A 15153-nucleotide genomic window follows, 5' to 3' on the forward strand; every position below is an offset into this window, starting at 1 on the left:
GTAGTGGCACAGACTAAATCATGTCACCGAAACACATTGAGCTGAACAGTGCCAACTTTCGATACCTTGGCATTGTTCCGGCTCAGCCAATCCCTAACTTATCTAATGTTGTCTAAAACAGAGCTCCCACTAAATGAAGTAGACACAGTTCCCTTTTCCAAGTTCATTGCTAGGCTTCCTACAGTTATTACATAATGGTGTGATTGCAATTACAGTATTTGAACTGACTGTGATCATTTCGCATAATCGTTTCTTTAGGTTCCACATTCATGTTTCTATCCAAAATTAAGGGGAACTTTAAGCCAGTTTTAACATCACAATAAGCAGAAAACAAGTCATATGCATTACGATCCCTCGGGTTGAAGAATTCTTTTTTCTCCCTTTGGCCTTGTTCTGATCATTCAAAATTAAACCAGTGCTCACTAACGTAAGCTTATAATTTAAGCCAGCTCTGCCGTGCAAAATTTTTGTTTACAAACGCACAAAGGGAAAGACAGTTTTCATTTACTGATATGTTGCAATACCTGTTTCCAATAAATAGCCTAGCTCCTCATCATAAAGTGTAGGCTGTGTGTACTATTATTAAGCTTACATTTTAACTGCAGCATCAAATATACCAAAAAAGACAATTAAATTGCTAATCACATTTATTTTTATTACAGTCATCACCTAAAATGTCATTATTGCTGCAGCTCAAGTCATTGCAGACCCATGGAGCACTATGCAAGCTAGCATTATGACTCCCATAGTGTTTAACATCTACACAGTGGATCAGTACAAAGTCAGTGAAATGGTGTGTGTGGGCCTGGTCTCTCTCCCTGCTGTGTATTCATGACGATGCTGAGTATGGTTTTTTGCTTGTACGCTAAGATCTTTCCCACATGTTCCACAATAAAGTTGATTGCCTCATAAAAATGAATTTGAAAAAGTATTGATTTAAGTCTAGTATCAAAATCAAGGTACCAGAACCAAGTTTTTTCAAATACCCGATACCGAGCTCTACTGTTGAGTCTGATCCGTTGGTTGTTGCACTGTGATACTGAGGGATGAGCGATGCAGTGTATGGGCTCCTCTGGCCTGTGGTGGGGCTGCAGGACCACTCAGGTGGAAGCCAGTGACGCACAGGCCGGACAGGGAGGCCCAGCCTCAATCAGCCCCATTCACAGCCAGTGTGTACACATAGACACACACATACACACACTCACACTGTACACATGCAGGCACACTGGCACTAAAACACACATGCATACTCTCAAATGTCAGCAAACACACAGAGTTGCATGCATGCACACTACGCATCCACATTATGGACACTCAAATATCTGCACACACACACATGTACACACCTTCCTTGCCCATCAACAACAAGGAATATTTATACATCTGCGCAGCGGCTAGTGAGAAATATACCAAAGCACTTAGTAGAGTATTAACAAAAAAAGGGTGAAAAAAGGAAGGTCTGTTTATTCGTCTCCGGTCTATTGAACCACAGGGGTATTTGGGGGTTTCGAGCCTTCCCACCCACTCCATCCCCTCGCTCCAACTTGCTTTCACCTTGATCGAAAGGCAAAAGCAACAAGGCTCCAGGCTGGAAGCTGGCCAGAAAACCGACATGCTCTTTTTTAATTTTTTTTTTTTTTCTCACGAACCCTCTCACCTTCCACTTCACCTTCAGCCACTAATTTATTCACCGACTTGTTTGAAACATTTGATTTCCCGTCACGGTAAACACAAGTGCATGTCCCAGCTACTGAGCGGCTATTTGAGGTGCATGAAAAAGCCATCAAAAGTCGATTGTGAATGCCGAGGTGAAATTACGTCCAGTTAAACTGATCAAATATTGCCATTGGACGCCGAGTGATAATGTCTGGGGAGAGAGCAGCGCAGATTGTCGATTTCTCAGCATGTCAGAGAGAGGTGTCATTATGTAGCTGGCTGATTGCTTATACATAGTATCTTATTAGAGCTTACCTATTTATTATATGTTAGAGGACATTATGGAGTAATAGATTTGAGTCTCCAAGGCAGTCAAAATGCACTAATGCTTAACAGACGGTGAAAGCAGGTAATGTGCTGCTGGAACACCAACACATATTGTACATTTTTAGCATTTTACTGACACTCTGGTCCACAGTTACTCACAGTCACTGTGGAAGATGAAGATGCTGTTGGTCGACCTGTGACCTTTTTAGTTATAGGACAGTCCGCCAAACCACCAGAGGTGAGCAGGTGGAATTATGCGTCTTACTTAAGCCTCACCCCCTTTTACGTTGTTTGTTTATTTAAAAGCTTAACCTGAGGTTTTATGGAATCACAAAGGTTTTATTGTATTGCTTCAAACAGCTGTTAGACTTAATTATTCCAGATGGCGACTTGAGTAGATCTGGAGTGGGATGTAAATAAATGTTTAGGCAAGGTGATAATTAACTGATGAGGCTTAGAATGGACAAGGAAACACCGTCATCATGAAGTAATGATAACTTGTTGTCCTTATGTAATATTAAGCAGAACAATGAGTTCTCTAGTTTAAAGGTACTGTATCAGGTAGCTGTTGTGTCCACTGGGCTCCTTTTTATTCCTTAGCTAACACAGATTAATGGATGCATGAGGAAAACACTGGTCCTTGCTCCTGATGTGGGAGTGAAAACCTGCTTCAAATGCCCCACTTTTTTGCTGAGCATTGAAATAGTTTTTACCTTTAAACTAATACTGTGTTCACACCCTGTCGTTATTAGTGTAAATACTAGTGTCCTACTTGGAAAAACTGTTCACATCCTCTCCCTACACTTTTCTACACCTTTTTTCAGTTCACACATATGTCAAGGGAGCATTAGCTTTGGCATTTTCAGTTAGCCTTTAAATCTGTCTCACTTTTCTGCCACAATTTGAATGCCACAACATGTTGGATTTATTAACAGAAGCGGTAGGGACAGAACTTTCTCTAACAGTCTGTCTAAACAGTCTTAGGTGTTGACTTCCCTTGACCTTTTGTGGAGATGTGCAGGCCCAAAAGTGAAACTGTTCCTTCAGAGTGAAATGCTGCTACAGTGCTCTACAGCAGGGTTTGTGCTAAGGTGATGTTTGTGTTCCCTCCTATAGCAGCAACAGGAGCTGCTTGCATTGAAGCACCAGCAGGAGCTGCTGGAGCACCAGAGGAAGATGGAGAACCACCGTCTGGAGCAGGAGCTGGAGAAGCAGCAGAGGGAGCAGAAACTCCAGCTGCTCAAGAACAAGGAGAGGGGGCAAGAGAGTGAGTTGCAGTGTCCACCACAGGGTGGGAAACAGTTCCAGCCACATGCTGAACTCTCATTAAATCTCAGCTGTGGCTGGTAAGTTTGTCTTGTCTACTGGCTACCTGGCTGTATTCAGATAAGCAGCTCAAAACTGATTTTTTCACACATCTGACTGGAGTTTGATTTTTTTTTTCTAAAGCATAGACACACATGATCTGATCCTTAATCCTGATTTAAAGGAGTATTTCCCATAAAATCAGCTTTGTATCATGTACTCATCCCAAGTTATCTTGTCTGTCCAAAAAAACTCAATCACATGCTCTCAAGGAGAGCAAAGGTTCCAAAAACTGTAGCCATTTCAGTATTGATTTGATTAGAGACCTTGTCAAATAATAGCAAAAATTATCTGAAAACATCATTTTCAAATTCTTGAAATCCTTGTGCAGCTTGATCCAAGACTAGACTCTCTACTCACATGTTCAGGATGTCCAAGACTGTTGTGCTTTTGCTTAAAAAGTACAACAGTCTTTGGGTTTTTGGGTGACGTATCCCTTTAAACTACTTCTGCAAATGGTTTGAAATGCAAGTCTAGTCACCTCTATGAAAATAGAATTTTATCTGACTGTTCATCACATTTTATTTTATTTTTCCTGACTCTCCCCACATTACATGTATTTGACATCACATTTTCCTCCTTTCACTTGACAAAAGAAGAGAATTCTTGCCATTTCTTACTACTAATTTAGAAAACAGCGTCACAGAAACAGAAGCAACAGCAAAACTTCTCCTCTACTAGCTTTTGCTAGCAAAACATGCCCATGGTATGCACACACCTACGCCACTAGTATGACAACCAATAATCTCAATGACAGCAAATGATAATTGTATCTAAATCTGGTCATTTGCAAATTACATTGTCGACTTTTACCCTAAAATATCAGATTTGAAAAATTAATCGAATTGAGTAAAGCATGAGTGACAGTGTCTGGTAATTTCTTGCCTTGACAGTCACGACAGATCTGAACTGCTCTGCAAGAACGCTCGCTCAAAATACTTGAAGGTTGAGTGGACAGTTGAGATGTGTGTATGCATGTGTGTTTGCATGTCTGTGCATTTCCATTTTACTTGGAGAACCTGTGTGTTTACTGTGGTAAACAAGACTGTATTAGCTGGTGGCCTTGGCAGGGGCAAAGCCAACTTATTACTGCTGCCTGCTGCTGGATGTCTCTCAACAGTTCATTGAGAGTGAGTGGACAGGAGTCCTTGAGAGCAGTTTACACGCTGTATGGAAAGTGGCCACAGATCGAGGCTGCATCTCTCTGTGTGTATGTGTGTGTGTGTGAGATCGCACAATGTGTCTGCTTCTCACGTGTACCTATGTGTGTGCGTGCGTGCATGTCTACACGTGAGATCACACAGTGTGCATGTGCCCCTGTATGTGTGTGTGACAGGAGTGAAGTGGTCTCTCAATGCTATGAATTTTCTCATCGTTTTTATTTCCCCTGTTTTTTTCCCCCTCAGTCTTGTTTGAAAATCCAACTTGTCCACTTCCATGATAGCGTTCCCAGAGCTGTATATTAGGAAAGTTCATTTTTAGAATCCTGTAAATCTTTTTTGGGGGGAAGTCATTACCTGACATCATTCAGTATTTCTGAAGTAAAAGTGTTGCCATTATGTCATAGAGGATTCAAATTCTCCACTATTTTTTTTTTTTTAATCATTTTTGTTGGATATCTCACAGTGGCATGAAAATCTTTTGTAGAACAATTTCCATTTGTTCTCAGGTGCTGTGGCCAGTACGGAGGTCAAGATGCGTCTGCAGGAGTTTGTCCTGAACAAGAAAAAGGCCCTGGCCCAGCGGAGCCTCAACCAAGGAGGCGTCCCCAACGACGCTCCCTACTGGTACCGGTGAGAAACAGCCACTGAAATGAATCAATGAGTGAATAAATGAAGAGAGATGGGGATAAAGAAAGAAAAAAACAAGTTGCATAGTTGTGTTCAAAGCCGTATGGGTGCTTGCAAGGTGCAGCTACCTCGGTTGGCGGTGACAGACTTAGCTGTTTAACGGTGTGTTGACCTTTCACCAAAGTTTGACGTCATCACCTTTCTTGTGTAGATGAATCAGTATCGATGTAATCAATGTTCAAACAAAGGCACGGTGGAAAGGAGTGGCAGTATGATGGCTGTTGTCTTTGTATTTGTGATTCCTTTCATGTAATGAGGGAATAACTAACAAACAAGAAGCAGAATCTATGCTTAAGCTAAACGCAGATTGCTGCGACTTTTGGATGGTTAATTCTTTCACACTCTGCCCACAGATGAATAATGTAATGGATTTTGTCTTAATCCATCCCCTCTTTTTCACCTGACACACCGGCTGCACGGTTATGAGCATGACTGAGAGATGGACTGAGGGGTTTAAAGCTTAAAATACACACACACACTAACAATACACACATGTAAGGCCAGGATATTGGAAGCTGATGATAGGGACTTGTACTGAATAGTCGGCCTTGAGTGGTTATCGCTTTATTGGGGCCCTGTGCAGGTGTGCATTTGTGCTGTTTAAAGCTTCCTCTTTTTCCACCTTGAGGGCTGAACAATATGGTGAAAAAAATGATGCTGATATAGTAAGCAGGAAGAGGTAAATCTGAATCTGAAGGAGGGCTGTATAAAACATACTGTACATTTAAACTTCAACTGAACTGCAATTCATGCTTAGTTGTACCGTTATAGTGCTCCTGTTTCCTTGAAAGTCTGACTTCTGACTTTTTTGAAGATGAGCTGAGGTAAACTCAAATATCTTAGCTACTAACTTTTTATAGGGGCAAATTGAAGCCAGATAGAATTGCAAACAGAGGAAAAATAATATAGTCAGCAGTGAGGTTTTGTAAACAAACAACAACAAAAATATGTTTCCGGTAGGCTCAACAAGTAGTGTTAGCTTAATAGTTAAACTGTCCATCACTTCCGAATAGTTGTAGCCACTTAGCTAGCTACCTCAGTCGAGTAAAGCTTCAGGAAACTTCCAGATTGTTTTCCATACACAAAATTAGTAACTCATAAAATGCAAAATAAGTCTGCGTAAAGTGTTAAACAAACCCAGTGCCTGACCCCAGAACACACCCAGTGAAATGCCCACAAGTGATGACTTTTGATAGAGCGAAGCACTACAAAGCAATGTGGTCACTTCTCGTGTGTATACTCTCTCTCTCCCTCTCTCTCTCTTGCTTTATTTCTGCCTCTGTTGCTCTGTTTCCCTCTCTTCCCTCCAAAATGTAAATCCTCCCTGTCGTTTAGAGCCAACGCCCCCTTAGCCTCAGAACAGAGGAGTGTGTACATCCACCTGACCAGAACATGCATCGGGACGAGCGCCAGCCCCGGCTTAACTTTGCCTATGAACACAGTCCTGCTCTGTAGGCAGCGCACAGATGGCAGCACATGTCTACAACCTCGCCAAGGGATTTGCATGATGCTTTAATCATACAAATCTGTGACGGCCATAAAGTTACTTTGTTGACTTATTTCGGGGGGGATTACATCCAGTCACATGTACACAGAGAATTATAGCCGTTTGGCTTTGTGGCACATGGTTCTGTGATCTAAGTGGCACCTTTAACAGTGCGCACATGTTCCTGATTGTGTGTTTTTGTGTGTGTGTTTTCTATAGGAAAACCCAGCACAGCTCCCTGGACCAGAGCTCCCCTCCACAAACCGGTGTGTCCACTTACAACCATCCTGTGCTGGGCATGTACAACCCCCGGGATGACTTCCCACTCCGAAAGACTGGTACGGTGCACACACACACACACACACACACACACATATTTTTACTTTTGGCAGTACCACGGTGCTGCATATTTGCTCCTATGCAGGCTCATGCTTAGTGAGGATTACACACACACACAGTTTGCCACTGTAGCGTCCTGTAGCTCCTATGCAGGCTCACGTCTAGCGCAATTTGGATGGCATCAGGGCTCTGCACCATTAATCACATCCAAATTAGGCTGTCAGGGTCTCCCAGCGTCCCCCACATGAGAGCGTTAGAGAGAGCGATAGTGTAGGCGGTTCAAGAGTTCAATAGAGTGCACTACAACCCCGTAACACTGCTTAAAACTGTGAGTAGTAAGTGCACTGCTGTGTACAATAGATCCAGGAGTTTTACAAAGAGAGAGAGCCGGTATATGATTATTTTAGATGCTAATCTGGACAAAAGTAGTCAGAGCTGCTAAAATGCTGCACACCGCGAAAAAAAGTTTTCACATAGCTGAAAATCTTCAAACTGCACAGAGCACAGAAGCCGTTACAGTGTAAAAACAGCTGTTTGCAGTGTGTTTTCCCCCAGGTGGACAGTGTGTGTGTATGGCTTTTTGTGTGCAAGAGTAAGTGTGAGTGGTGTGTGCGGTGGTGTAGCCGTGAAGCAGCGGTCGTCTTACAGTGCAATTATTCACTTAGCAGGGCGGCAGGCGGCTACAGCCAGCGCTCCAGCCCTGTTGACTCTGAGCCTCCAGGCTGCTGGCTGCAGCAGCAGATAGACCACAGTTGACACTGGCCCACACAGCCACATTCCTCCCTGGGAGGAGGAGGAGGAGAAGAGGAAGGAGGGAGGGAGGGAGGGAAAGAGAAAGAAAGACAAAGATGAGATGAGGGAAGGAGAGATGATGAGGTGAGAGTCTAAGAGAGAAATGAAAAGCAGGGAAGAAGAAAGATGTGAGGAGACGCATTCATTGGCTTCACTTGTTCCCCAAAACTCATTTTCTGTTTTTTACTCATAACTATAAAAACATCTGAGGCGACGCAGTGAGTGTTTGGTTTCTTTAAGAGGAGAGCAGCCCGAGGTGGGAGCACAGAACACAAGCACTGGTGACCAGGATTTGAACAAAAGCCAGCAAGTGGCACCACGATGCCACACTTCCAAAAAGCATGCTTCACAAAAAGAAACAAGAAAAGAAAGATGGCGGAAAGTGCAGAGATCATCCCAGGAGTGTCTGTGTCCTCCCGATTTCTAGGCTGAAGAGTACGCTTGACTGCTGAGGGGGGAGCGAACCTGTGCCACCCTGATATTTGCCCACAGCGATGACGTGCTTTGCGGGGTTTACTTATGGTAATGCCAGCTTGGGAGAGGTTAGAGGCTCTTTTATATCACCGCCTGGCCATAAAGTAGAGGACTGGCACCCAAAGACTCCCAGCAACGGTCAAAGGAAGCAACAGCGCTCTTTTGTGTATCTCCCTCCTCTCGCTTTACATTTAAGGCGTTAATTGACAATGTTATCTGGAACAAATTTCAATGAATTCAACAGCAGAATAAGCTTAAAATACTATGTGACCAGGAAAATTGGTAATAAGCAATGCAATGATGAGGCATTTATAGTGTGTTTTTACTAATATTCAAATTAGTCATGTAAGTATGGTAGGAAAAGTGACCTGAGACCTAAGAGCTAAGGAGAGTAAATAGAAGAAGATATGATTGAATGGGGAAATGTACAGAACATGAAGTAATTCTTCATGTCATGAACATGACGTTCAGCCCTACATGGAAGTCTTTAAAATTGCCGCCTCTTCGTACACGCACACTCTAGATGAGCATCACACATACAGTCGGGTACATACGCTCTCCACACACATGACTGCACCTGAAAAACACACATGGGGTGGGAAAGTTTGGGACCTTGTGAACCATCGCACTCTGTGTGTTCTTTGGTAGGAGCAAAGGAAGGCACACTGTTCCTGACCAGCTTCATCATTGCATTGAATTCTTTTGCAGAATGTTTGCGGTCATTAATGAGCAAACATGTTTTTGTAGCTTAATTGGGGCACTGTGTCCTTCACATGGACACAATAGTGCATAGGCAGACTGCTTCTCTACGTGACCTGGCAGGTTCAGTCGATAGCCAGACTGTATGGCTTGTCCATGAATGCAAAGCAATACACAGCCTTTTTACTTTGATTGTGAGGCCCATTTTAATAAGGTCAACAATGCACCATTTGTGCATTAGTGCCCTATACATTTGCATGTGTTTGTTCATGCCCCCCTGCTGCCTATGCTGAAGGCTTAATTTCTATAAGATAATTCATATGTGAAGCTCCAATCATTAGTCGAGCAGGCATCAGTGAGTCACTTTGCCAAGTCTATGAAGCGTAAAGAAGAGTTGCCTGTTATCCACTGCAAAACTGTCAATATTAGCACATTGATTAGTCTAGTATAGAGCTGCACCTAAGGATTACTGTCACTGTTGACTAATCTGTTGATTCTTTTTTTTTTTTTTTTTTTTGATTCATCGAGAAATCATTTCCCCTATGGCATATCAAATTTAGCAGGAAGCCAGCAGAGCACATACGGATGTCTTCATATTGCTCCCTTTGTCCGACCACAAAAAACAAAAGAAATATTCTGTATTGACAGATAAAAGTTAGTATGTTAGTGATCTTAGTGAGGATATAGTAAGCAAATGTTCAGCATATTCACTTGATGACTTCAGCAATCAAAGTTATAATTTCAAAGTTATTTATTTATTTATTTATTTATTTGTCTCTAATACAGTTTCATCATTTTGGAGTCACATGAAACTATGCCTTGATGGTACTATGAAATAATTGGGACCGTCTCACAAATTTGCATACTCTTTTATCTTGCATCTCAGACTAATGCCCCTGAGCATTTGTGACATAAAAAAAATCGTTGACAATATTCCTTATTGTCAACGAGATCTACGCACATGACATGGATGATGTGGATTTTTAGAGCACATTGCGTGAACATGTCACACCTAGTTTGCCAAAATTGTCCAAACTACGCAACAGAGCCAAGATAAATGTCGGCTTCAGCAGGCAATGACATTTTTTTCACACTGCTTCCAAGGGTTTTGGGAACATGGTTGCAACAGCTTTGTTGGTTTCACTGCATAGTTGACAGGTTACAAATGTCCGATTTGACCATTGTCTAATAGTTATCTTGTGTCATTTCAACAAGCATCCGTCACTTGCAGTCATCTGTTTCTCTCTGAAATCTGCAGCGTCCTCAGTCCGGTCAAAAAGGGCAGAAAGCATCTATCACTGGTGTTGACAATTTCTAAATAGATTCCATTGCTTGTTATTATTGTGCTGTTGTCATATTGGATCATTCACTTTTCAAAGTTTGTGCTCACTCTGCTGCAGAAGGAACCAAAATGAGCTAATTACTCTTCTTCTTTGAGGCCGGTTGCATGTGTTTCCTCATCAACAGGCACTCTCCTCGGCTCAAATCTCGAGACTGTCACTTCTGTCATTTGTTTTGAAAGCTCCAAATTGAAATGGTGATAATGGCTGATGGTAGTTATGTCTCCATAGATGATTTAAATCAAATCGCTTCGTAAGAACAAGCGCTCTGATCTTTCCACCTTCTTCTTTACTCTTTAAAAAAGAATCACCTAGGAAACAAAATTCAATCTCTTTTCTACTCATCTTGGCAGAGAGATGACTTCTGAAATCTTGTATCATTCTTTATGAAAATTGAGATAAACCAAACAGACTTCTAGTTCATCTACTCAGACACAGCTGCGGCTTTTAGGCTTGATAGAGTGGGAATTGGCAGTGGATTAAAGATAGCTTTGATGCAAACTTCTAAAAAAAAAAAAAAAAAAAACTTCTGTCAAACTTTTGCCTTTAATTTTTGATATGAAACTCTTCCTCTGGCATCGCAGACCACAGCTCCATTCTTGCTTAAAATAGCCATGGACCTCTTATGTTGCCCGATAAACCCTCTAGACCTAGATTTCAAGGCTCTTTTGATTTCCTTTTGGACAAGAATCTCAATTCCATTATTTCTAAAAATCAGACATGCTTCATCCGGGGAGGGCAGGGAACTTTTCTGACACCGTAGACTCTTTCAGTGAACTATCGCATATGGACTGGATCTCCTCTGAATACCTCATATAAATAGGATAGCTTCCCCGTCGGCATCAACTCAGTACATCTGACTCGACTCCATCTGGACTGGACTCTTCTTCCCACTTCCTACTACCTACTTCACACTTCTAAATTCACACCTCACTCTTTTCAACACATTTATTTTTACCTGGCACTGTGAGTGGATGCAACATCTTTTTGAGAAAATGTTAGCTATCAGGATTTCTGAGTTTATGGAGACGCTCCAGGGAGGCTAGCTGGGGCTTCAGTGTTTGTACTTGTGAGGAATGACGCAAGACGGGCGCTGTCATGCAGAATTACTTTGTGAGCAAAAAAACAATAGAAAACAATAATAACTGGCTGAACACAACACTGAAGAAGCCATTCAGATTTGGTCCTCTCATGATGCTGCCTCCTAATGCATGAAATTATTCCTTAGATTCTTACCTCATCAATTCCTTAATTATTCTCTGTGCAGCATGCTGTCTGCTTTTCAAGTAAAATGAAACTACATTCTGCAGTGACAATACCTGTAAACATGGAGATTTGAACTCTTGTTGCAAAAGTCTAACATTTTGAGCTTTCCTTGTAACCTTTGATAGTTTTTGTCGCTGCTAAAGTTGACACACAAAATGCTACTGCTAGATATCACTTTTCGAAGCCCAGCCTAAATTATGCAACCCTAAAAAAGATGCTATTAAAAGAGCAGAATGAGAGTGAGAAAGCGGAGCAGGGAGAGAGAAGGCATTCTTGTTCTTTCATTCCCTCTTTTGTTTTGCTGTGAAAGGCTGAAATGGCGCTTCAAGATGATTAGTGACAAGGAACACACGAGAGCCACTAATTGGTTAACGTGGGCCCCACTGAGGCCCCTGATTGGCAGGGCAAAGTAAACGGAGCATTAGCCTCCATGGCAGGAGCCAACATGACATGCCGTTCCCTTCACCCCGTATCCATTCACAACTCGGTGACCATAAACACACAAAAGACCTTCAGGGAATTAGACATGGGCCTGAAATTGGAGCTAATTTTTTTTTTTCTCCGTCTCACTTTCTTTAGGGAAATGTGGCTGAGAGTCTGGCTTGATCAGAAAGTAAACAGGAGGATTGAATCGGGGATTTGATAAATGGTAGCTTCAAAGTAAATTATTTGTGCAACAGTGAGGCTTCATAAGAAAGCAGCAAGGCAGATTTCACACGGAGAAAAGTCCAGACACCGTGGAAGCTCCTCCATATGACAAATCAATGTGGAGAGCTCACAGTTTAAGCTGGGAGCCGCGAGACTGTTGGTCAGATAACTCTCCCACCCGTTTGATTGATTTGCCCGAAGCTGCACTGGCCAGATATCTGTTTAACCTCGAGGAGGCTTGACAGCAGTGTTGGGAGTCTCAGCTGGAATCAGCTAGAGTCAGAAAACACACACTTTTTGAAATACTGGACCTAGGATGTTAAGTGTGGTACATTTCCACTTAAAACTTGTTCGAGCTTATAACACACCGCTCTTTGCACCTCAAAATAATGTTTTCAGATGAAATTGCATGTACTGAGGGTAGAAATGGCTGTTTTTCCTGCTTTTCTAAAGGTGTTAAAGGCAACAAATCCTGTGAAAATGCATCATGTCACACAATTGACTTCAAATAGTTATCATAAAGCTTCAAAACAACATGAGCTACAGCTTTGAGCACCTCATTCAGTTTCCATTTTGTGGACACGTACATCAAAAAAATGTCCTTAAAGTACGAGTGCATACATTTTTATGGCCCTAGAGGGAATTGAAGCCCTAACCATGGCATTGTTTGCGCTATTCTCTCAAGCCACACAACCCTCGTAGTGCTAAGTTGTAAAGTTCAACTACCACTAGAAATGGACAACCCTTGACTAACCCACATGTGCACAAGGGCTTTCAGGTGATGGAAAGTTAGTGTAACTGGCAGCCATGTTGGAAGTCCTCAGTTTTTGAGAAAAAAGCGAAACTTTAGCATAGCAGCAGAATTCACTGGACTTGGTTCATTTCCATGCAATTTTTAACTGGGGGCTGATTGTTTTGTCTTTGATACATTAAATCAGCCTGTGGGCTAATTTAAAAAAAAAAACAGCTCTAGATAGCTAAGTCTTCCCAAGCTCCCTTTTGTACTGTTTTAAAGTAAGGCAAAATATTTCCTTTATCACAATAACTTTTAATATGCCAACAAATGCGCTTTAGTATGTCATTTACTTGGACCTGCACACACCTCAACAATATTTTTTTGTTATTTCTTCTAATTTTTGTGCCATTTGTTTTATAGTCATCTATTTGTGGACAGTCAATCAACTGGACCTTCATGATTCTGCCAGTTTCAAGGAGATTTGCAAACCCTCATTATATGTCACAGTATTATGCTGTAACCACAGCGTGCTGAGTTTATCATGCACATTGTGATATCTGTCACAAGTCTGCTCTCAATCGACTGCACCACATTAATGTTAACAGTCAATCAGTGTGAGAATCAAAGTGTTTTCCTTCATGTTTCTCTCTGCCCTTCAGCCTCGGAGCCCAACCTGAAGCTGCGTTCCAGGCTGAAGCAGAAAGTAAGCGAGAGGAGGAGCAGTCCGCTGCTGCGGCGTCGCGACAGCCCCATCGCTACTGCCAAGAAACGCTCACTAGACATGGCAGGTAAGGGACACACAGCATTCAGAGCATTCACTCCATTGTGCTGGGTTTACTTCTGTGTTTTTTCCCAAAAGACATTCCAAACACATCCCAAATACAAATTACTTTGATTATTTTGGTTGTGTGTGTGTGTGTGCGTGTTTCAGACTCTGCGTGTAGCAGTGCCCCTGGCTCAGGCCCCAGCTCCCCCAACAACAGCTCCAACAACATCCCCAATGAAAACGGCATCACTGTGGCAGTCTCCAACAGCACGGAGGTAACTAATACACAGTCGGTCTTGTATTAAATATCAGTCATGTCATTCAACTCCAGTGTGGTGGAAGCTCCTCCCCAGTCTCAGCAACATAAAACACACTGTTAAATCTGCACTCTTATCTGTGTTTTGTGCTCATCATTGCTGTGAGGTTGATCTTTATTTTAAATTTTAGTGGAGATCCCATGGTTTCAAAAAATACCAAATATATCCTTCTAAATTACATGGAAAGTGTATAAAATTGATAGTTTTTGTTTGATATAATGCTGCAAACATAAAACAATGACATTTTGGATTTGGATATTTCACCCAATAAAAGCAGGATGTAGCTTCAGTGAAGCACTAAATCCGACAGATAAAGAACATGTATGTGACATTGCCCTAAAATCGTGGGGGGAAAAAATCCCAACTTTGAAGCTACTCAAAGGGAAATTCAAGAGATAATCAGAGTTCAAGCAAGTAAAAGGTGAAGGAGCCACCAGAAAATGCAAGTAAAAGAAGAATTTGTTTGGATTATCAACGTGGATACACAAAAAAACTGACAACAGCATTTTGCCTGATCGTCCTCTTCAGATATCCTTTAAAAAAAGGCAGTAAAATATTCCAGTTTCCGCTACTATTGAATAGGTGCAGTTTTCTACCTTCGCACTGAAAAGAATTTCATTAATATTGGTTTCAGTCAAGAGTTTTAGTGTCACATAACGGCTTGAATGTTGTTTCATTTCCAGCCTGCCAAAAAGAAAACTGAGGGAAACACATTGTTTGGCAAAAAAAAAAAAAAAAAAAAAAAAATTTAAAGACGTTGAATCCTGGCACAAAAATATTTGCTTCTGGCAGCTTCAGTCAAAAAGAATCTGCATCAGCCAAAGCCTAATGCACACAGAATCATGATCAAACAAATCACAACACCTGCACATAAACCACACGCAAAACTCTGCAACGAATTACAGCAGCTTTTTTCTGTCAGAGTGACCTTGCTTCTTTGTGTGGGTGCCTGGACTGCAGGTCGCAGCTATCAGTTTTTATATTTAGTAGTGCAGACCATGTGCAAAGGCAAGCAGTGAGGGGTCTTCAAATGACAGGTCTGCAGAGGAGGAGAGCCAAGGAACCGGCAAGATGCTTATTTGTGGGAGCTAT

The 15153-nt window shown here is 41.9% G+C and overlaps 1 protein-coding gene across 5 annotated transcripts in view; it reads left to right on the forward strand.

Moving 5' to 3' along the window:
• LOC115373657 (histone deacetylase 4-like) overlaps positions 1-15153 on the forward strand; it is a 66306-nt gene that overhangs the window by 31395 nt on the left and 19758 nt on the right. For all 5 annotated transcript variants that reach the window (XM_030072159.1, XM_030072152.1, XM_030072174.1 and 2 more), the window contains 5 exons: positions 3100-3250; positions 5018-5141; positions 6904-7022; positions 13638-13766; positions 13910-14019. In XM_030072159.1, the coding sequence (XP_029928019.1) occupies positions 3100-3250; positions 5018-5141; positions 6904-7022; positions 13638-13766; positions 13910-14019 (633 nt within the window). The remainder of the gene's footprint in view (positions 1-3099; positions 3251-5017; positions 5142-6903; positions 7023-13637; positions 13767-13909; positions 14020-15153) is intronic.

Source organism: Myripristis murdjan, chromosome 2, assembly GCF_902150065.1.
Source record: "Myripristis murdjan chromosome 2, fMyrMur1.1, whole genome shotgun sequence".
NCBI lineage: Eukaryota > Metazoa > Chordata > Actinopteri > Holocentriformes > Holocentridae > Myripristis > Myripristis murdjan.